Here is a 23,508-nt window from a genome sequence, read left to right on the forward strand (position 1 = left end):
CTTTTCCAGAGAGTAAATCCCTGCTCCCTCTGACATGTTTGGTTGTGTGTAATGGTAGGAACTGCTCCCTACCCCCCCCTCGCCGCCCGCCAAGTAATGCAACAGCTTGAATGCATTAGTCCTTAATGATGGGCATGTCTGCATTTTATGTTCTGACTCTTTACATTCTGGTTATCTCTGTGGAAAAACAAAGCAAACAAAGAAGGTAGGGGCCCTTTTAAAATTTTCTTCTTTTTTTTTTTAATATATTTTATTGACTTTTTACAGAGAGGAAGAGAGAGGGATAGAAAGTTAGAAACATCGATGAGAGAGAAACATCGATCAGCTGCCTCTTGCACACCCCCTACTGGGGATGTGCCCGAAACCAAGGTACATGCCCTTGACCGGAATCGAACCCGGGACCCTTGAGTCCGCAGGCCGACGCTCTATCCACTGAGCTAAACCGGCTTCGGCTAAAATTTTCTTGCCTCCTCTTTTTTTTGAAGTGGCAAAGCTCCAATGCTTCAAGCTGGAGGACATACATGAGACATACTGTGTGTTTTTGGGGAAGGTATTCAACTGCCAGGAGAGTTCAGCCCCTAAACCTGGGAGTGAAGGGGCAGGAGAGGTAGGAAGATATTGTCAACCTAGTGCATTAGAATCAAGAGCTGCAATTCTTGAGGAGAGATGCTGGACTCCCTTCCACTATGCTGCTGTACACAGACTCAGTGCTTAGTCTTTGGTGGTTGCAGGTGGGGGGGGGAGGGGGGAGGAGGTAGTGGGAGGGTGTCTTACTATTACTCGTAAGTCTGCTCTATCTGCTCCTGGGAGGTACTAATGGGGACCCACTACTGAGTTCTGCTTGTGGACAGCACACCCTAGAACACATCCCTAGTGGGTACATAGAGTACATCCTGAAATAGTGTACAGAAGGACCCAGAGAAGCAATGTGAGTTTCTACTTCCAGTAATAAACAAACAGGAGCATTCAGGGGAGCTTGAGAAAGAGCCACAACTCACAAACTTTCTTTCCTCAGACATTTCACTTCTGCATTTTTTGGCCACCAACCAAGTTTGGTGTTCTTGTCATCGCTTTTCAGACCCACGAGGGATCATTTTAATTGTTTCATTAAAAGTTTGAATTAAAGCTTTTGTATGTTTTAGGTCAAAGGTTTAAAACCTGTTTCTTTTTTACTAGAGATACCTTTGTTCAGTAATGTCACAAAAGAACAAAATAGAATCAGTCCCATGACAGATTATTTTTGTCCTAGGTTTTAATGCATATGCAAACAAGATGGTCTGAATATGAAGAGGCAGGAAGGAATTTATTCAAAAGGAGAGAGACACCTATTGAACTTTTGTCCATGGCATTTAAAGTACAAAAGTTTTTTTTCTCTCTCCTTTAATCCTTTCGCCTTCCTGCCTTCATTATTTATACAGAAAAGAAAAAAAAAGTGAAATCTAATATGCCTGCTTCTTCTCTATACAAACTTTACATTTATATCTTGACATGTTTAAAAAATGAAATATCAAAGATGAAAGATATTCTGCCTTGATAAATGAAGACAGTCAACTTATTATATCTGGACTCAGGGACTTATGGCCACAAGGCTGGGCACTTAGCTGTGACCTGGTGAGGAAAGCAGTGAGCTGGGAACTCTGGGGCTCGGGTACAGATGGAAATCACCGGGAGGCCCAGAGCCATGGAGGTTTGTGTCAGACAGCTTGAGTCAGAGGGCAGGACAATCTGAGTTCCTGTGTTCTGTGCTGTACTTCACAGAACAACGCTGTGCTGTGAAGGTCGTGTTGCGGTGCTGTGGCAAGGTCTCCAGGTAGGAGTGAGGATGGTATGGTGTCTCCTGTCCAAACACTGAGGGTTTACAGGCACGCGGCAGTCCAACACAGGAGCTGGGTGTGCCCACGACCTGGAGTCCTTCATCAGTTCTGCTCAAACTGTGTCAGGGATGGTAAAAAACACTCAGTTTGGGGGTGGGGGTGGGGGTAGGGGGTATGTGTCCATGGCTGGTTTCTCACCCAGGAAGAATCAGTTATCTGAATTCATCAAGCAAGTTTATTGGGCCCCACTTCCTACATCCTCTAGAAGGGATGGGTTTGCCAAGACAGTGCCAGTTTGGTTCCATTGGCTCAAGAATTGGGAGCGCCAAGTCTGCAAGATGTACCCCTTTAATAACCAGACCATGCAAGGTGGACACAGGTCCCTGGAATCTTCTAAGAAGACTGGTAAAATCAAAGTGATAAAACAAAGTTCTTGGTCTGATGGTGTGGCTCAGTGGATTGAGTGTTGTCTCATGCACCAAGAGGTCACTAGTTTGATTCCTGGTCAGGGCACATGCCCAGGTTGTGGGCTCAATCCCCAGTAGGGGATGTGCAAGAGTCAGCCAATTGATGTTTCTATCTCTCTCTCTCCTTCTGCCTTCCTATCTCTCTAAAACCAATAAAAGCATATTTTTAAAAAATTACTATATAACATGGGAAAGATACATTTGATATAGATATTTTTAATACATAATATGAGCACAAGAAAAAGTTCTGGAATCAGTTTGAGCCAAGTTCAAGCTTCACCATTTATTTGTGATACTGGGAAAGTTACTTATTTTGCATGTATATCAATTTCTTCATCTTCAAAATGGGAATAATGTTGGGAAAGTACAAACAGATTTGCTTCTCTAAATTCCTGAAAGCATCATAGGCAAAAATAACTAAATGAGATGCAACCTCTAAACTTTATAGCACCCAGCACACATTCTATACATGACAGCTATTGTATGATTATTAATTTCAGATCTTTATTCTAAGCACAAGTATAGTATTACAAATGTCTACCGATTTTCTGCTGTGACTAAGGCAGTGGTCGGCAAACTCATTAGTCAACAGAGCCAAATATCAACAGTACAACGATTGAAATTTCTTTTGAGAGCCAAATTTTTAAACTTAAACTTCTTCTAACGCCACTTCTTCAAAATAGACTCGCCCAGGCCGTGGTATTTTGTGGAAGAGCCACACTCAAGGGGCCAAAGAGCCGCATGTGACTCGCGAGCCGCAGTTTGCCGACCACTGGACTAAGGCATTGTACTAGCATAAAAATGAAGCATGCAGATACAGTGATACATAGTAGACTCTGAAACATTAAACTAATCAATGAAAAGGCAGATGTATACTACAATGTCCCCAAAAGATGAACTGATCACTGAAATTCCGTTGTTATTTGTAGTAAGATAGTGTTCTTTGTACCCTTTTCTCTGTCTCTATTACTAATAAAAGCTCCACTAAAAACTAACTTGAGCTACCCTAAAAAATCAGCCACACCTCTCCTACCCCATCCTTTTTCTGGGACTGCCCTGGAATGCCACCATGACATTTTCCCAATTGACTTGGCATGTAATGTGATTTGTTGCTTTCTGTCCCATTATTGACATATAAAATATCGATATGTTTTATCTGTCAAGAAGAGTATTCCCCATTGTTGAAAGCAGCAATTTTCCAACCAAGCAACTCGGAGTCTTATTTGATAGAGTCCTGTTTGATGGAGCATTTTAGGAAGCAAAAGAGAAAGTTTTAACAGATTTACTTCTCTAATTGCTGATAACTGAAAGGATTACGGACAAAACTTGCCCTCTGGTAAAAGGCATTCTATTTGTATTATAATAACAAGCATGTATTGCCATGACTGGAAAGACAGAGGCAATGGAAGAATGGCACCATAATTCCTGCTTTAAATTAGTTCCATTACTATTCATGTACTACTATGAAGCAAGAAAAAGCTAAAGGAGTTCATCACCAAACCAGTATTACATGAAATTGAAGAAAAAGGAGAAGAAGAAAAAGAAGAGGTTAAAAAAAAAATGAACAATACAATGGCAACAAATACATATCTATCAACAATTGAATGTAAAAATCAAAATAAATGAACAAGAAATCTAAGGAAAAAAATAACCTGGTGAATAGAACAGAATCAGAGGCATGGAAGCATGGAACAGACTGACTTGAATCTCAGAGGGAAGAGTGAGCAGGAAGATATTAACCAAAGATCTTACCTATGGACACAGACAGTAGGGTGGTGAAGGCCTGGGGTGGGGTGGGACCAGGTGAAGGGGGACATGGGGGGGGGGGGGGAAGAGGTACATCTGTAATACTCTCAACAATAAACATTTTTTTTAAAGAAAGAGGCAAAAAATATATAAAAGAATGAAAAGAAAAGAAAAAAAGAGAGTAACGAAGAGAAAAGAAAAAAATGGAAAGAGAGAAAAAAAGTGGTGTCCTTTCAGCGGAGTCCAGTGTCCCATGGGAGCTCACTTTTGATCCCACTCTTCTGTTCTGTCTGCCAACTCTGGCCTTCCTGTTAAGTAATTAGGTGCTAACCACTGTCAGGCATTGTCCTTTGCATTTCAGCATCCCCTTAAAGTTCCAAGCAATCCAGTGAGCCACCATTTGTGTCTGTCTACGCAGGCCTTGGCTGCCAGCAGGAGCCAATCTGCCCTCTAGAATAGGTTTGCCGGCAGCAAGGGGCCCAGGCTAACTTCTGGTTCCCTGGGCTCCTCCTCTGCCTGCCTTTGCCTGCTAGCCAGCTGTCAATCTCAATCATCCAACAGTCTGTTTCTGAAAGGGCTTTAGGTAGAGAAGGTGCCACTTAGCTTTAAGGTAATGAGGTGGGTGGGTTTCCCTGTACCAGAGCTACTCCTCCACCAATGGCCCAAAGTATTGTTCTGCTCTTGGCTGGAAAGAGATCTTTGTATGGAGACCAACGGTGTCGGCTGGACACCTGGATTTTTATCCGTGCTCCGGTACCGGAAAATTACCTTTCTGGTTCCCAGGATGGTGGGTGGATGACCCCCTCCCCCAATCCAATCACTAAGGAATCCTGAGACTGTTCAAACAAATAAGCTTGGCCTCTGCCTTTGTTTCCTCTGAAAAGCTCAAAATGCTGCAGCCAGCAGCCCTGCTGCCTTTCACCGCTGGATGCTCTGTGGTGTGGCTCTGGTGCTCCGGGCTGGGGAGCCCAGCCTGGGTTCCAGCCTCTATCTTCTGAGGGAACAGACCCTCCCATAGCCCAGTGCTCCCTCCTCTCTCCGCCCCCGGCCTGTCTCCCCTGGGAGCTGAGTCAGTTCTTCTCTGCACTTCCCTTTCCTACAGATCTCCAGGTGTTTTCTGTCCTTCCTCGATATGTCTCCTCCTCAACTGGACCTCAGTTGGTAATTCCAGGTGAATGTCCTCCAATTTAGTTGTATTCCTAGTCTGGCCCTGGACGAGGTGCACAATAGGTCTTCCTATTCGGCCACCATTTTTTTCCCTCTTCAGCAAACTTTTTGACATTGCTCTTAGTAATAATCTTTTTAATATGTCTCCTCAGGAAACAAACAAACAAAATAACAAAATGGGACTACAGGAAACAAAAAGGAAACAAACAAACAAAATAACAAAATGGGACTACATCAAACTAAAATTTTTTTGTACAGCAAAGGAAACCATCAATAAAATGCATAGACAACCTACCAAATGGGAAAAGATATTTGCCAATGATATATTTGATAAGGGGTTAATATCCAAAATTTATAAAGAACTCATACAACTTAGCACCAAGAAAACAATCCAATTAAAAACTGAGCAGAGGACCTGAATAGACATTTCTATAAAGAGGATATACAGATGGCAATAAACATGAGAAAAGATGCTCAACATCAGTAATTATTAGAGAAATGCAAATTAAAACCACAATGATATATCACCTCACACCTGTCAGAATGTCTATCATCAATAAATCAACAAACAACAAGTGTTGGTGATGATGTGGACAAAATGGAATGTTGTGTTGGTGCATTTGCAAATTGGTGAAGCCACTGTGGAAAACAGTATGGAATTTCCTCAAAAAATTAAAAATAGACCTACCTTATGACCCAGCAATCCCATTTCTGGGCATATATTCAAAGAAATCCAAAACACTAATTCAAAAAGACATATGCATTGCTATGTTTATGGCACCATTATTTACAATAGCCAAGGTATGGATGCAACCTCAGTGTGCATGAATAAATGTTTGTATAAAGAATAAGTGGTACATATCTACAATGGAATATTACTCAGCCATAATAATAAAAGAATGACATCTTAACATTTGTGACAACATGAATGGATCTAGAGGGTATTATGCTACATGAAATAAGTCACTTATATGTGTAATCTAAAGAACAAAATAAATGAACAAACAAAACAAAAATAGACTCATAGCCCTAACTGATTTGGCTCAGTGGATAGAGCGTTGGCCTTCGGACTGAAGGGCCCCAGGTTCAGTTCTGATCAAGGGCATGTACCTTGGTTGCAGGCACATCCCCAGTAGGGAGTGTGCAGGAGGCAGCTGAATCGATGTTTCTCTCTCATTGATGTTTCTAACTCCTATCCCTCTCCCTTCCTCTCTGTAAAAAAATCAATAAAATATATTAAAAAACACACACACAAAAAAAATATATACTCATAAATACAGAGAACAAACTGATGGTTGCTAGTTGAGAGGATAGTTGGGGAGGTGGGGTGAAAATAGAATAAGGGTTTAAGAAGTATCAAAATGCAGTTACAAAAATAGTCATGGAGATATCGTTGGGAAGCACAGCATAGGAAATATAGTCAATCTACACTAATAAAAGAGAAACATTCAAATTGACCATCATTCCACCAGCCAATCAGGAGCAAGTATGCAAATTAACCCAACAAAGATGACAGTGGCCACAGACCTGGAGCGAGCAGGAGGCTTGGGTTGCCTCCGGAGATGGAGGAAGCCAAGCTTCCTGCCCGCCCTGGCCAGCCCTGGCCTCCGCTCAAGGCTACAAAGTTTCAATTATAGAAAATAAATAAATCCCAGATACCTGCTTCCAGCCGGCCCTGGCCTCCGCTCAAGGGGGTGCTGAAAAAAAAAGAAAAAAAGGAGGGGCTGGGAGCCTGGATCGCCGGGGAACGTGGCCAGCCTGAAAACAGCCCTCAGCTCCTCACCAAGGCTGGCCACACTCCCATGGGGTGAGGGTCCTTGCTGGGGGGCTTGGTCAGCCTGCAAACAGCCATCAGGCCTGCACCCCAGCGGGGACCCCCACCCTGAGGGGGGTGTGGCCAGCCTGAAAACGGCCCTCAGCCCCTCACCCAGGCTGGCCACGCCCCCCAGCAGGGACCATCACCCCATGGGGGCATGGCCAGCCTGCAAACCACCACATGCCCTTCGCCCAGGCTGCCCCATGCCCCAAGGGAACCCCCACCCTGATCCGGGACACCCTTCAGGGCAAACCAGCTGGCCCCTATCCGTGCACCAGGCCTCTATCTATACTAATAAAAGGGTAATATGCTAATTAGACTGGGAGACCTTCCAGGAGACCTTCCGGACATTCTTCTGGACAAAACCATGGTGGCGGGGCCGAGGTAGAGGTGGTTAGAGGCCAAGAGGGGAGGGCAGTTGTGGGTGATCAGGCCAGGATGGGATGGCAGTTGTGGGTGATCAGGCTGGTGAGGGGCAGGGCCATTGGGGGTAAGCAGACCAGCAGGGGGGCCAGTTGGGGGCGAGCAGACCATCAGTGGGGGTCAGTTGGAGGTGATCAGGACAGTGGGAGGGGGCAGTTTGGAGTGAGCAGACCACCGGGGGGGGGCAGTTGGGGGTGAACACACTGGCATGGGGGACAGTGGAGGTGATCAGGCTGGCGGGGGGGAGGGCATTTGACGGTGAGCAGGCCGGCAGGCAGAGTGGTTAGGGGCAATCAGGCAGGCAGGCAGGTGAACAGTTAGGAGCCAGCAGTCCCAGATTGCGAGAGGGATGTCTGACTGCCAGTTTAGGCCCGATCCCTGTAAACCGGCAGGAGGACATCCTTCGAGGGGTACCAGAATGGAGAGGGTGCAGGCTGGGCTGAGGGACACGCCCCACCCCCGTGCACGAATTTCATTCACTGGGCCTCTAGTAGTATTATAATAACTATATATGGTATCAGATGGGTACTAGACTTATTGGGGTGACCACTTCATAAATTTTATGAATGTCTCACCACTATTCTGATATAATTATCTAAGTAATTATTTAGATATAATAATTACTAATATAATATTGAATGTCAACTATAATTACAAAAAACAAACAAAATAAAAATCCATAGTTTATCACAGAATGCTAGATGTTTTATTTTTACATTTATAGTTTCATGTGAAAATTTTCTCATATCTGGTTAATTTCATGCAGATGAATTTCTACACAACATATGTTAAAGTATTGTAAAAAAAAAAAAATTCAACTAAATAAATTTGAAGATCTAATTGACTTAATTAAGCAATTAGTAATAAGGGCTATGTATTATCTAGCAACTAGAAGAGCATGTGGGAGGTATTCATGGTAGAAGGTTTTTATAGGAAGAAGGTGAGGCAAGGGAACTATTAACAAAAGAAAAGAAAGAATTGTTTTAGACCAGGATGTCTGCTTTTGAGGGTAAAGGATTTTTATCATGCAAATTAATTCTTTCTATTGGGAAAATGGAGAGGGCCCATGTGACAGATTACCTTACTGGTGCTTGACCAGAAATTTCCAGGCTTGTTAATTAAGATTACATTTCTATAAGAGGTTGAAAATGCAATTAGATCAGGCATTAAATCTAGATCTGGTATCTTGGGCTTTTAGTATGAGTGACGTCACTTTGGGTTTTCTCTTTAACAATATGCAAGGGATGGTTTCAAAATTATGCAACAGATGTGTGTGACACTCGAGAATTGGTCTTACTAGAACATAAGCTTCATGATAACAAGACCCAGTCTGTCTTGTTCACTTCTGAATCTACAGTTTCTGTGACATTGCTACACATATAGTAGGTGCTCAAGATTTATTGATTAATGTTGAATACCTCACATTTCATCTACCAATACAGATGACAATTCTTAAGAGAAAGTTTTTAAGTTTCAAGCCCTCTAACTCTGGATGGTCATACTTAACCCCATCTCTCAGTCACACACAAAGTGTTATCCATCTCTTACTTGAGCAATACTTTAACAAAACCCCAAATGGCCAAATTTCTCCAATACATTTTGTTTCCCATCCCTCTAGTGCAAGTACACTCTACTCTGTCCTCCCACATTCTTGGCTAGCTCCTACCCACCTGCCAGATCTCAACATAAATTTCATTTATACCTTAATGCTTTCCTTCACTGACCACACTATACTAGACTAGAAGCCCGGTGCCCAAAATTCGTGCACTCTGGGGGCTCCCTCAGCCCAGCGTGCACCCTATCACAGTCCAGGAGCCCTTGGGGGATGTCCGACTGATGGCTTAGGGGACCAGGCCTAAGCCATCAGTCAGACATCCTTAGTGCTACTGCGGAGGCAGGAGAGGCTACCGCCACCGCTGCTGCACTCACCAGCCGTGAGCCCGGCTCAGGGCTTCTGGCTGAGCAGCACTCCCCCATGGGAGCGCACTGACCACCAGGGGGCAGCTCCTGTGTTGAGCATCTGCCTCCTTGTGGTCAGTGTGCATCATAGTGACCGGTCATTCTGCCGTTCAGTCGATTTGCATATTACCCTTTTATTATATAGGATTTATTGTGATTTGCTCTGTTAGTATCCTGACTTTTTTCCTTCAAAACACATATTGCACTTATCTACACTAATAAAAGAGAAAAATGCAAATTGACCATCACTCCACTACACTACCAGCCAATAGTAGTGAGTATGCAAATTAACCCAACAAAAATGGCCCGATGGGAGACACAAACCCGCAGGCCCAGCACCCAGCAGCCCCAAGGCCTGCAGCTCAGGCACTGGGGTTGCTGGGGGGGGGGGGGTGGATAGCAGAGACACAAACCCACAAGAAACCTGTGGAAAGGGAGATAAACTATCATAACTTTATCTCCCTTTCTACAAGATGAGAAAACTGCCCCTGGTTTATTTAGTGATGTGGCCCACACCTTTCTACAAGCACAGGGTATGTTATGACCACTCCCAGGAAGGTCTGGTCAGAATACCATCTCCAGGGAATAACACTACTGTGGCAAATCATCTAAGAGAGGAATCAAGCTTTTGTTGGGTTTATTCTGAAGGTCAGAGAACATGCCACCCCAACATATGCTGTGTTGTTATATTGATGATCTTGAGCTGCAGATGCTTGAAAAATAGCAAATGCATGCAGAGGCTTTCACTGAAGTCTCCTGATCTGCCTAAAATCAGACCCCCCAAAAGGAGCTTAAATGTCATAGGTCCCCTTGACGGGAGAAGTGTCATCAGGCAGAGAAGACTGACTCCTGTCACAGGACAGGAGAGTAGAAGTTGACATAACACCCAAACTTTGTTACAAACTATTTCCCCCCACCCCCATTCATCTTTCCTAAAAATCATTTACTCTCCTCTAAGAGGCCTACATCTCCTGTCCCCTTTCCCTAGGAAGAAGGTATTTAAATCAGCATTCTAAGCCACCTTGGGGAGTTACTGATTTTTTCCTGGGATCTCTCACATATACACGAGGTACACATGTTAATGAACTTTTGTTTTTCTCTTGGTAATCTGTCTTTCATTACAAGGGCCTCCACTAAGAACTCAGAAAGGTAGAGGAAATCTATTTTTCCTCCTCCATAATTCTATCTTGGGAAATCAAGTCCCCAGCTGAACAATGAGGTTGGCTCAAGTACCAAGCAGTCTTGGCTGACAGGAGGGAAGCTTCTAGGGAGAAATCAATGATATTGGCATCAAAGTGGGACAGAGGGCACATGCATGGTTGCTGGTGGGAGTTTAAAGTGGTTCAACATTTTTGGAGGATGATTTGGCAAATTCGATAGAAATGTTCAAGGTACATCCAAGAGTCTTCTTCTAGGAATCACATCTGCTGAGATAAAGTACAAGCACATAAGCCCTGGTCAGAACCCAGGATGCTACTGCGGGCTCCCCTTCCAGGATAGGAAAACCTGGGAACAACCTGCATTTTTAGGACAAGGTGGCATCTATACTAATAAAAGGGTAATATGCTAATTAGACTGAACATCTTCCAGACGACCTTCCGGATGTCCTTCTGGACGTCCTTTCCAACAAAGCCATGTTAGCAGGGCCAAGGCAGAGGAGGTTAGAGGAGATCAGGCAGGCAGGGGAGAGCAGTTAGGGGGATCAGGCCAGCAGGGGAGAGCAGTTAGGGCAAACAGGCTGTCAGGGGAGAGCAGTTAGGGGGATCAGGCCAGCAGGGGAGAGCAGTTAAGGGGATCAGGCTGGCAGGCAGGTGAGCGGTTAGGAGCCAGAGGTCCTGAGGGGTCCCAGATTGGAGAGAGTGCAGGCCGAGCTGAGGGGACCCCCTTCCCGTGCACGAATTTCGTGCACCGGGCCTCTAGTCATGATATAATTATCTAAGTAATTATTTTTTAATACTTCCTTGATTACACAATAGCTCCTTAATAACAAGGACTTGTATGTATCTTGTTCTGAAATAGATCCCCAGCATCCACTGATTTCTAGTTGGGGTAGTCACTTAAATATTTGTTGAATTAATGAACAAATTGAGGGCGAAAGGAGGAGTGTTAGGAAATGAATCAAGAATCAGAGGTTGTTCCGGAGGCAACCAATCGAGGTATCTCTTTCACATCGAGGTTTCTCTCTCTCTCTCCCCCCTCCTCCCTCCCTGACTTTTCTTTCCTCCCCTCCACTCTCTCTAAAAATCAATGGAAGTAATATCTTCTGGTGAGGATTAACCAAAAAGAAAAAAATACTAAAAATGGATCAAAGATCTAAATATAAGACCTGAAACAATAAATTACATAGAAGAAAACATAGGTACTATACTTATGGACCTTGGTCTTAGAGAGCATTTTATGAATTGGACCCCAAAGACAAGGGAAATAAATGCACAAATAAATTAATTCAAACTAAACAGCTTCTGCACAGCAAAAGAAACCACCAACACAATAAAAAGACAACCAAATGGATGCAAGAAAGTATTTGCAAACAACAGCTTTGACAAGGGATTCATATCCAAAACATTTAAAGAACTAATACAACTTGACACCAAACAAACAAACAATGCAATAAAAAAATGGGCAGAGGATCTGAACAGATACTTCTCCCAAGAAAACAAACAAATCACCAACAGCTACATGAAAAGATGCTTAACTTCACTAGCTATTAGGGAAATACAAATCAAAACTACAATGAGATACACCTCACACCTGTTAGAATGACTGTTATCAACAAGACAAGGAATAAGTGTTTGAAAGGTTGTGGAGATAAAGTAACCCTCATTCACTACTGGTAGGAATGTAAACTAGTACAGCCACTATGGAAAAGAACATGGAGGCTTCTCAAAATATTAAGAATGAAGTTACTTTACGACCCAGCAACCCCTCTTCTGGGTATCTACTCAGAATATATTTAAAAACATTTATTTGCAAAAATATATGCACCCCCAAGTTCATTTCAGCATTATTCACAGTGGCCAAGACATAAAAATAACTGAAGTGTGGGGGGAAAGGAGACATATGTAATACTGAATGTAATACTTTAGACAATAAAGAATTAAAAAAAAAAAGAATCAGAGGTTGGCCCAGCCAGCTTGGCTCAGTGGTTGAGTGTCGACTATGAACCAGGAGGTCTCACGTTGGTTCCCAGTGAGGGCATATTGCCAGGGTTTGAGGCTCAATTCCCAGTGTGGGTCATGCAGGCAGCTGATCAATGATTCTCTCTCATCATTGATGTTTCTATCTCTCTCTCCCTCTTTGAAATCAATAAAAATATATATGTTTTTTAAAAGAAAGAATCAGAGGTTGGATGACTTAATGTTTTCTTTTGTATTTGCTTAAAACCTATTGACACATTTGATCTTACTAGACTGATCATAACCATTTTTTGCTTCTCAGCAGATGTGGTTGTGTGTGATGTATGCTTTTTCATATTGTTTTGAGGCTACTTTAATGAGCTGACTATATTTCTATAATCTGAAATACCAGAATAAATCTATATTAAATTGCCTTTGAATTGCTAATTATTTATTTCATGAATTACTTAGTAAATCAAAGTCTTTATATCTGAACTAGAGAAATATGTTTTTAATCACATTGAACATTACTTGCTCATTTTGGACCTTCGTCAGTTGCTGAATTTTAGCCATACAATGTATAAATCCCAAATTAAATTTGTATTTCTGTGTAATTAGTGGCAATATTTTGTGACATCCTCAAACATTTTCTTCTACTATATATTTTATACACACACACACACACACACACACACACACACACACACACACTAGAGGCCCGGTGCACAAAATTTGTGCACAGGGGGTGGAGGGGAGGGTGTCCCTCAACCCAGCCTGCACCCTCTCCAATCTGGGACCCCTCGAGGGATGTCCGACTGCCCGTTTAGGCCCTACAGGGATCGGGCCTAAACGGGCAGTCGGACATCCCTCTCACAATCCAGAACTGCTGGTTCCCAACTGCTTGCCTGCCTGCCTTCCTGATTGCCCCTAACCGCTTCTGCTTGCCAGCCTGATCACCCCCTAACCACTCCCCTGCCAGCCTGATTGATGCCTAACTGCTCCCCTGCCAGCCTGATTGCCCTCCCCTGCTGGCCTGATCCCTCCCAACTGCCCTCCCATGCTGGCCATCTTGTGGCAGCCATCTTGTGTCCACATGGGGGCAGCCATCTTTGACCACATGGGGGCAGCCATCTTGTGTGTTGGGGTGATGTTCAATTTGCATATTACTCTTTTATTAAATAGGAATATATATTTATTCCAGAGAGGAAGGGAGAGAGAGATAGAAACATCAATGATGAGAGAGAATCATCAATCGGCTGCCTCCTGCATGTCCCCTACTGGGGATTGAGCCCACAACCCAGGCATGTGCCCTTGACCAGAATCGAACCCAGAACTCTTCAGTCCGCAGGCTGACACTCTATCCAATGAGCCAAACCAGCTAGGGCTACAGTATACTTTTTAAGTACTTTTATTTCAAGGTTTCTTCTTTCTCATTTTTATCTGATAAAGAGTAAGTCTGATAAGTTGACTACATGTTTTATGACACAAACAAACAAGAAAGTCTCCAGAAATATAACAATTATTTTAAAACTAGGGCCCGGTGCATGAAATTTGTGCACTGGGGAGGGGTCCCTCAGCCCAGCCTGCCCCCTCTCACATACTGGGAGCCCTCAGGGGATGTCCCAACAGGGAGCGGGCCTAAGCCACAGTCTGGCCTCCCTTTGTGGGAGGCGACCGGGCTGATCAGGGGAAGGCGCCAGCCCCATTACCCTACTGCTGCAGCCACTGCCAGCCACCGCAGCTGCCAAGGTGTTTTCATCAACACAGACTCTAGTCCCTTCACTGTGAAAAAATGACAACTTTCTTTAGGCATTTTCAAGATGTGTCTTTCATAGGATATGACATTTCTTTTTTCTTATCCTTACCTGAGGATATGTTTCCACTGAATTTTTCCCCTTCCCTCTAATCACAGGCTCGGCCCCTGCCCAAGCCTAAAACCTCTACCTGAGGCTTTAGGCTTCAGCAGAGGGCCCCCGCCCCTCCAATTGCCGACTCGGCCCCTGCCCCACCCCTCCGATTGCCAGCTTGGCCTGAGGCTTTAGGCTTTAGCTGGGGGCCCCCGCACCTCTGATTGCCGGCTCTGAGTGACCTGGGTGCCAAGGATGTTCCCAGGACCCAGGTGCATATGCAAATTAACCACCATCTTTGTTGGGTTAATTTGCATTCTCACTCTGATTGGCTGTGGGCGTAGCGGAGGTATGGTCAATTTACATGTTTGTCTATTATTAAGTAAGATGACACATAAAACTTAACAAGTCAAGGAGTTGGATTTACCCCAGGAAGGTGGTAGTGCAGGGAGAGTATGAGACAGCTTGTGCTGAGGAATCTATTCTTGCTCTGGGCCTTTCAGGGAATGTCAGGGTTTGGGTGGGTGGGTGGGTGGGATGGGGCAGTTAAGCCTCTGACACCTGAAGCAACTTCACAGACCCTTGTTGTGATAAAGAAAAGCAAAAATGATTTTATTCATTTGCTCTTGTCTTAAATTGGGTTCCCCAGAGCAGATCCTTAAATGGGGATTCATGTTCAAGTAATCAAGGAAAGGATCCAAGGAAAAACTAGTAAGGAAGTTGGAAAGCAAGGTAGTAAAGGAGTAAAAACTAAGTAAGGGTATATTTTTCCGGTGAGGTCCCAGCCTCAGTCTGAACTCACCAGAGCTCTGGAACATTCTCTGCACTACAGAGTTTGTGCCCTCTAGAGGCAAGAAAGCGGCTTTCACACTTATGTCAGGGAGCACTTCAGCTCTCTGAATATTGAGGTAAAGTGGCTCTATACTCACAAGTTACTGATGGGGTTTGCACATACGTATAAGGTGTTAGGAGCAAAGCAGAAGCTGAGGGATGAGAGCCCAGAGCCAGCAAAGTGATCCAAAGGAATTGGGTAGAACATACACATCATCGGCTGCAGTTCCCCTAAAGTTTGAAATGCTGCTATTTTATTGACTTCCTTGCTGAAAAATATTCTGCTCTCTCTCTCTCTCTTTGATCCTCTGGTAGTCAATTCTTTAGTAGCTTCTTTTTCCATCTTTATTCAATACTAATCACATATATTATGCTCAAATAATTAGCCTCATCAGCTACTTTTCTCAAGAAAGTGTCCAGTAATTAAGGAAGATATAATCATTATGCTTTTCATGTTAGGTCATGGAACTGTTTGTCAGTCAATAACTAGTTATTAATGAACAATTGATTGTGTTCTATGTTATGAGCCCTTTGTTAAATGGACTGACCACAAATTTTGCTGACTTTTTGAAAGGTTCTAAAACTTGCCATCTCTTATTCACTTATTAAATTTTCATCCTAGATTTATTGAATCTAGTTAGAAAATAATTCAAAAATGGAATATTCCCAAGAGTCACAGCCACATTAGCCTATGGTTATCAGCAAATCTGATCCATGAAGGGATTCTGTTACCCTTGAAAAATCCTTACACTATCTATCAGTATTAATGGAGGTCATTGTTCCAGTGAAACCATCCCTGAGGTGGAGATGTGATCTTTCAGGAGAAGCTATCACCCTGTTCAATTCTAACACACTCTGCATGAGGCTGTAAATGCATGATTACTTCTCTCCAAAAGTTCAGTGCCAAAATAGCACTAGAGTGGCTCTTAAAATAAAATTCTGGAATTACTGTGTTTTTCAAGGACAGGCTCTTTGCGTATTTTGCTTCCTTTCTTTCTATTTTTCTTTTTCCTCACTTTGAACTCAACATTTATTTATTGAGTGCCTATTATGAGCCAGGCACTGTTGTAGGAGTACGGTAGGGAACAAAATATACAACGATCTCCCCTAATTGACACTGAAATTAAACATATGCACAAGGTGATTACAAACCATGGAAACGTTCTACATAGTCAGGAAAGTGAAGTGAGGGGTAGAGTGACTGTGATGAGGCAGGTGTGGAGTGGGAGGTATCTTTGTAGAAGTCATTTGAGAAGGAGTCAGATCTGTAGTGATCTGGATGTAGAATTTTCTGGGTGGAAGGAATAATGAGTGAAGCAACCAAGCCAGCAACAAGCCTGATGTGATACAGAGAAGGCAGCCAATGTGGCCAGAAAAAAAGATGAGGGAAGGTAGGTATGAGGTCTTAGAGGAAGGCAGATATCAGCTCATTCAAAGACTTACAGGCATTGAAAGGAGATTGGATTTTGGAGGATTCATAGAGGACTTTCTTTAAGTTAGAGAGGGACTTAACATTATTTTTTTTTTTAAGAAAGCTGCCTGTTTTGTTGTTGGTGATGTTGTAAGTAGAAGCAGGGAGACCAGAAAGCAATGAGGGCAGGTAAGACTGCCCAGAGGTGCTGCAGACATTTGATAAGTGATATGATACTGTATGAATTTGGAGAGAGAACTAGAAAGGGCTTGCCACTTAGTAACAGTAAATCCTTTATCAAGTTATTGAACTTTCCTTGGCCTTACTTTTTCCATCTGACTGATTGGGATGATACTCATGTACCTATTCACATCATATTCTTCTGAGGATTAAATACACTAGTATTTTTTTTCTTGTAAAGCTCTTCTAACAATTTAGAACAAATAACAATCAATAAGTAAATCAATCAATGAATTGCTATTTTAAAACTATTATTATCATTGGATATTGGAAAGGAGAAATCAAGGATGGCATGTAGGTTGAGAACTGAATAGCAGCTTATTGTCTGTGTGCATAGGTCAGTGATGGGCAACCTTTGAGCTTGGTGTGTCAAACTTCACCAAAAAACTGAGCATAACTCGGGTAGTGTGTCACTTTGAGGAAAAAAACATTATTTCACAAATGTTTCATCCTCAGGAGCAGCAAATGTTTCATCCTCGGCATGCAGCCGCCTCAGCGGCCGCGTGTCATCAGAAATAGTTACGCGTGTCAGTGCTGACACGCGTGTCATAGGTTCACCATCCCTGGCATAGGTAATGCCCTAGAGTACTTTTGAGATGTGGAAGCCCTTAATCAAATTTTGCCTCTCTACTTATAGTGACAAGCCGATGACTCACTTAACTTTGCCTCACCTAGCCTTCTAATCTATAAATAGGTCACATGCTACCTACCCCTCTAGTAAACATCAATAAAGATATGAAGTCAAATTTGATGCTACACCTGTCTTTATATACTTTAACTAGAGGCCCAGTGCATGAAATTCGTGCACAGTGGGGGGTGTCCCTCACCCTAGCCTGTACCTTCTCCAATCTGGGACCCCTCGAGGGATGTCCGACTGTCCGTTTAGGCGGGATCAGGCCTAAATGGGCAGTCGGATATCCCTCTCACAATCCAGGACTGCTGGCTCCCAACCTCTCGCCTGCCTGCCAGCCTGATCACCCCCTAACCACTCCCCTGCCAGCCTGATCAACACCTAACTGCTCCCCTGCTGGCCCGATTGTCCCTAACTGCCCTCCCCTGCTGGCCTGGTCACCCCTAACTGTCCTCCCCTGCCAGCCTGGTTGCCCCTAACTGTCCTCCCTTGCCAGCCTGGTCACCCCCAACTGCCCTCCCCTGCAGGCCATCTTGTGGCGGCCATCTTGTGTCCACACGGGGGCAGCTATCTTGTGTGTTGGAGTGATGATCAATTTGCATATTACTCTTTTATTAGATAGGATAGAGACATTATTAATGAACAAGATAAAACTACCTGACTTGTAAAAAAGGGATATGGTTTTCAATCTATGGCGTACTTTATGTTCAATGAATATGAAATTCAAGTATGTTGGTGCATGTGTTTATGTCTAATGTAATGTGCAAACAAGAACAAAAGAAAAGAGAGGAAAACAGTTGTTGTTGGAGTATTTTCTGATCAGATCATAAGACTAAAAGACTGATTAATATTGGTAAAGAAAAGACAATATTCCATGAGAGGTATAGAAGCCTTCCATACTGTGCACTCTAAAAGAATAACATGGATTCTATAAAAATAAAAATGATTAATGAATACAGAAACCCATTTAATTATCTCAGGACTTTTTATTCTTACAAGTTGTACAGGTTTGAGTCCTAGCTCTGAGGGCATCTTGGTTGCTTCAAAGTTTTGGAAATTATGGATAAAGCTGATATTAAAATCCATGTGAAAATTTTGATGTGGACATAAGTTTTCAGCTCCTTTAGGTAAATATCAAGGAGTATGATTGCTGGATTGTATGGTGAGAATATGTTTAGTTCTTTAAGAAAACTGCAAACTGTTTTCAATGTGACTGTGATATTTTACATTCTTACCACCAATGTATGAGATGTTCCACATCTTTGTCAGCATTTGGTGGTGTCAGTGTTCCATATTTTTGCCATTCTAATAGTTGTGTAGTGGTATCTCATTGAATTTTCCTGATGGTATCTGATGTAGAGCATAATTTTATATGCTTATTTGTCATTTGTATGTCTTCTTTGGTAAGGTATTTGTTAAGACATTTAGCTCATTTTTAATGAACTTGTTTGTTTATTTGATTGTTGAGTTTTAAAAGTTTTTTGGTCTATTTTGAATAACAGTCCTTTATTACCTGTGTCTTTTGCAAATATTTTCTCCCAGTCTGTGGCTTGTATTCTCATTCTCTTGATACTTTCAGTTTTTAAATTTTAATGAAGTCCAGCTTATCAATTAGTTCTTTAATGGCTTTTACCTTTGGTGTCCTATTTGGAGTCATCACCATACTCAAGATCATCTAGATTTTCACTTAAGTTATCTTCTAGGAGTTTGGGGTGTTACATTTAGATCTATGATTTATTTTGAGTTAATTTTGTAAAGAGTGTAAGGTTTGTCTAGTTTTCTTTCTTTCTTTTATTTTATTTATTTATTTAGTTAGTTAGTTAGTTAGTTAGTTAGTTAGTTAGTTATTTTGCACATGGATGTCAGGTTGTTCCAGCATCATTTGATGAAAAGACTATCTTTGCTCCATTGTATTTTCTTTGCTCTTTTGTCAAAGATCAGTTGACTATATTTATAGGGTTCCATATCTTGGTTCGCTCATCTGTTCTATTGAGCAAGTTGTCTATTCTTCACCAATTACTGGAGATTTAAGGTAAGTCTTGAAATCAGGTAGTGTCAGTTGACTAACTTTGTTTTTCTTCCTTAATATTGTGTTGGCTTTCTGGGTCTTTTGCCTCTCCTTATAAACTTTAGAAACAGTTTGTCAATGTCCACAAAAAGCTTACTGGGATTTTGATTGAGATTGCATTGAATCTATAGCTCAAATTGGGAGGAACTAACATGTTGACAATATTGGTTCTTCCTTTCTATGAACATGAAATATCTCACCATTTATTTAGTTCTTTGATTTTGTATATATTTTGTTAGATTTACAACTAATTATTTTACTTTTGGGTATAAATATAAAGGTATTGTGTTTCTAATTTCAAATTCTACCTGTTCATTGCTGGTATATAAGGAATAATTGACTTTTATATATGACCCTTGTATCCTACAATCTTGCTATAATTGTATTTTGTGGATTCTTTCACATTTTCTAAATAGACAATTATATTATCTACAAAGACATGTTTATTTTTTCCCTAAATTGTATAGCTTTTGTTTTCTTTTCCTGCCTTATTGCATTAACCAGAATTTCTAGTTCATATTGAAAAGGAAAGGTGAGAGGATACATCCTTGCTTTGCACCTGATTTTAGAGAGAAAGTTTTGAGTTTCTCACATTAACTATGATATTAGCAATAGGATTTTTTATAGACTTTTTAAACAGGTTGAGAAGATTCCCCTCTATTTTACTGGCAATTTTTGTCATTAGTGAGTGAGTGGTTTGTCAAATACTTTTCTGCATCTATTGACTTGATCATGTAATTTTTTTAGTCTGTTGATGTGATGGATTGTATTAATTATTTTTCAATTGTTGAACCAGCCTTTATGCCTGGGATAAATATCACTTGATCATGGTATATAATTCTTTTTTTCTTTATTGATTAAGGTATTACATATATGTTCTTATCCCCCCATTGCCCCCCCACCCCCCAACCCCTACTCATGCCCTCACTCCCCTGGTGTCTGTGTCCATTGGTTATGCTTACATGCATGCATACAAATCCTTTAGTTGATCTCTCCCCCTTACTCCCACCCTCCCTTGTGTATAATTCTTTTTTATATGTTGTTGGATTTAATTTGCTAATATTTTGTTGAGGATTTTTGGATCTATGTTCATGAGAGATGTTTATCTATAATTTCCTTTTCTTGTAATATCTGTGTCTGGTTTTGGTGTTAGGGTAATGCTGGCCTCATAGAATGTCATTGATTTCTATTCTAATTCCTATTTAGAAACCTGTTTCTAGAGTGGAAACAGATAATTAATATTAGATCTTTTTTCTAATATTTGCATTTGATTTTCTTCTAAGTGCTGTTTTTACTGAAACCTACAAATTTTGATAAGTTGTGTTATTTTCACTTAGTTCAAAATATTCTAAAATTTCTTTTGAGATTTCTTTTTTGGCACATGTGTTATTTAAAAGTGTATTGTTTAATCTCCACAAATTTTAGGAATTTTCTAGTCATTTTTATGTTATCTATTTCTAATTTAATTCCATTGTGATCTAAAAGCAGACGTTGTATGATTTATATTATTTTAAATGTGTTAAGTTTTTTTTATGGCCCAGAATCATGGTGAATATTTCATCTTCATTGAGAAGAATGTGTATTCTGTTGTTCTTAGATGTAGGCTGTCAATGTAAATTATATTTAATAGATTAGTGGTGTTGTTGAGTTCAACTATATCCTTATAGGCTTTTTCTACCTGCTGGACCTACCCATTTTTAATAGAGGGGTATTGAAGTCTCCAACTATGATAATGAATTTATCCATTTCTCCTTGAAATCTGTCAGTTTTTGCCTCACATAGTTTGATGCTCTATTGTTAGGCACATACCCATTTATGGATTATTATGTCTTTTGGGGAGAATTGACTCCTGTATCATTGTTAATGCCTTTCGTTATCCCTGATAACATCTTGCTTGGAAGTCTGCTTTCTCTGTAATTAATATAACTGCCCCTGTTTTGTGTGTGTGTGTGTGTGTGTGTGTGTGTGTGTGTGTGTGTGTGTGTTTATTAATTGTATTTTTAGTATTGTGGATGTCATTATTAGTACAAGTACTAAGCCAAGTCTGAGAGATCATTTGGACCTTGTCATTATGTTCTCATTTACATAGTGCTTTAATTTAAAGGTGAGTGTTGACCTCAGAAGAACCTGAGAGTTTTTCTTCTCCAGTTCAAACACTTAACAATTACATGTAAATAGCAGTATTTAATTCAACATTATCCTTCAAATGGGTCTCCTCCATAGAGTGGTCCTTTTCAGAAGGATTGTATCCATTTTGAATTTTTTCCTAAGGTACCTCATTATGCATATAAGTTTGGTTGATTTAAATTAGATTTAATAGCTTTATCTTTTCTATCCTGATTATTGCCATTCTTCCTTTTCTTCATTAGGACTGTGGCCATTGGAGGCAGGAGGCATAGGCCTTAAGATCTTTCTGAAATGCAAAGAAACCATCCTTGCGTTCTTCAGTCTTAAGATAATTTTCAGCATGTGTTTCCATTCCATTTGATTGAGGATAGCACATTTATAGTGGGTATTTCAATGTCACTGCTGTACATTAGGAACACACATACAGAACCTCCTACAAAATCATCCTGATCTGTGCCTGCTTTCTCTTCTCTTCTTGTGTCTCTAGGTAAGTGTGAAATCGGCTGGGCCTACTACTGCACAGGAGCAGGTGCTGCTGCTGCCATTCTTCTGTGCACATGGCTGGCTTGCTTCTCTGGCAAGAAACAGAAGCAGTACCCATACTAAGATGGAGCCACCAAGAAAAAAGAGGAGAAGATGGGCTGAAGGGGCTTGGAGGTTCTAAAAAATCCGGCTACTTTCAAAAGGTGGAATAGTGGTTCTAATTAATACAATGCTAATGAAATAAAATCCAATGGAATCAGAAACATTATATATTGTGGAAGGGTTGTACAAGATTTATAAAAGAAAGAGCGCTTAGAATGATAGAAAGAAAATGGACCAAAGGCTAAAAATATTGGGGAGGTATTAGTTGTTTCTATTCCATAGACTATTATTAATGTAGAACATATATGCAGGCAAAACAAATCTATATATGCACACAAGGGTTTTAGACTTTTTTTAAAAAGATAAGGACTCAGATCATCAAAAGGGCTAGTAGAAACAGTATTATGTTGAGAAGTCGGGTAACCTGCAGATGTTCCCTGTAGGTCATGGCGCTTCTGAAAGCACACAAGCACATAGAGACATAAATGTTCACACATATGCCCATGCACAAACATATAAAATTGTCACAAAGACTGTACAGAGGTTTAGGTATGCATTACTCCTCTGTTTTTAATACACATTTAAAATGCTGTTATTGTCACTTTATAAAGCATACATTAAACCTAATAAATGTACCAATAAGCCACTCTATCAGTATTTTGTATATTCTGCATAAACTTTTTATGCCCTCAATATATTGTCACTGTTTATGCAGACCTTTACAGTGAAACCTTTGTGTTTCAATATTATTCAAAACATGCTACATTTCTCTGAGTAGCTTCTGCTATGATATACTTATGAAGTAAAGGGGAATATTTCCATCCTTTTTTCAGGCATTAGATCTTGTTTCTTTTGTCTGTTATTATACTGTGCTGTACCACATTTATTTCAATATTCACTTTGTAAAAAAAAAAAATGCTATTTTGTTTGTATTTGAAAAACCCTGTGAATAAACTCTCTCTTTAATCAATAACTAAATGAGTCGTAGAGTCTTAAGTTCCCTGATTTGCTTCTTTAATCTCATGAATATAGCCTTTTGACTCCAGTGGTCCTGTAAATTTTTCTTTTTCTTGTAAGGCCTGAGATTAATTCATGGGATATTAAAGGTGAGTATGAGATAGTTCCTGCTTTCAACTTCAATGCTTTGCAACCAGAATTCTAACTTCCCGTTCATTGCACTTCAGTCACAACTAAATTTTTATGAGAGAAGTTTCTTGTTTATTTAAGATTACGTCTGAGAGGGCAGTGAGAGCCAGCTCG

The 23,508-nt window shown here is 41.1% G+C and overlaps 1 protein-coding gene across 1 annotated transcript in view; it reads left to right on the forward strand.

Annotated features, from left to right (window-relative positions):
* Positions 1–23,232, forward strand: part of LHFPL6 (LHFPL tetraspan subfamily member 6) — a 266,078-nt gene extending 242,846 nt beyond the window's left edge. The window contains exon 4 of the mRNA XM_079778710.1: positions 22,151–23,232. Coding sequence (XP_079634836.1) covers positions 22,151–22,269 — 119 coding nt within the window. The 3' untranslated portion in view covers positions 22,270–23,232. The remainder of the gene's footprint in view (positions 1–22,150) is intronic.
* Positions 23,233–23,508: the final 276 nt, after the last annotated feature.

This window comes from Cnephaeus nilssonii (assembly GCF_951640355.1).
Source record: "Cnephaeus nilssonii genome assembly, chromosome: 8".
Classification (NCBI taxonomy): domain Eukaryota; kingdom Metazoa; phylum Chordata; class Mammalia; order Chiroptera; family Vespertilionidae; genus Cnephaeus; species Cnephaeus nilssonii.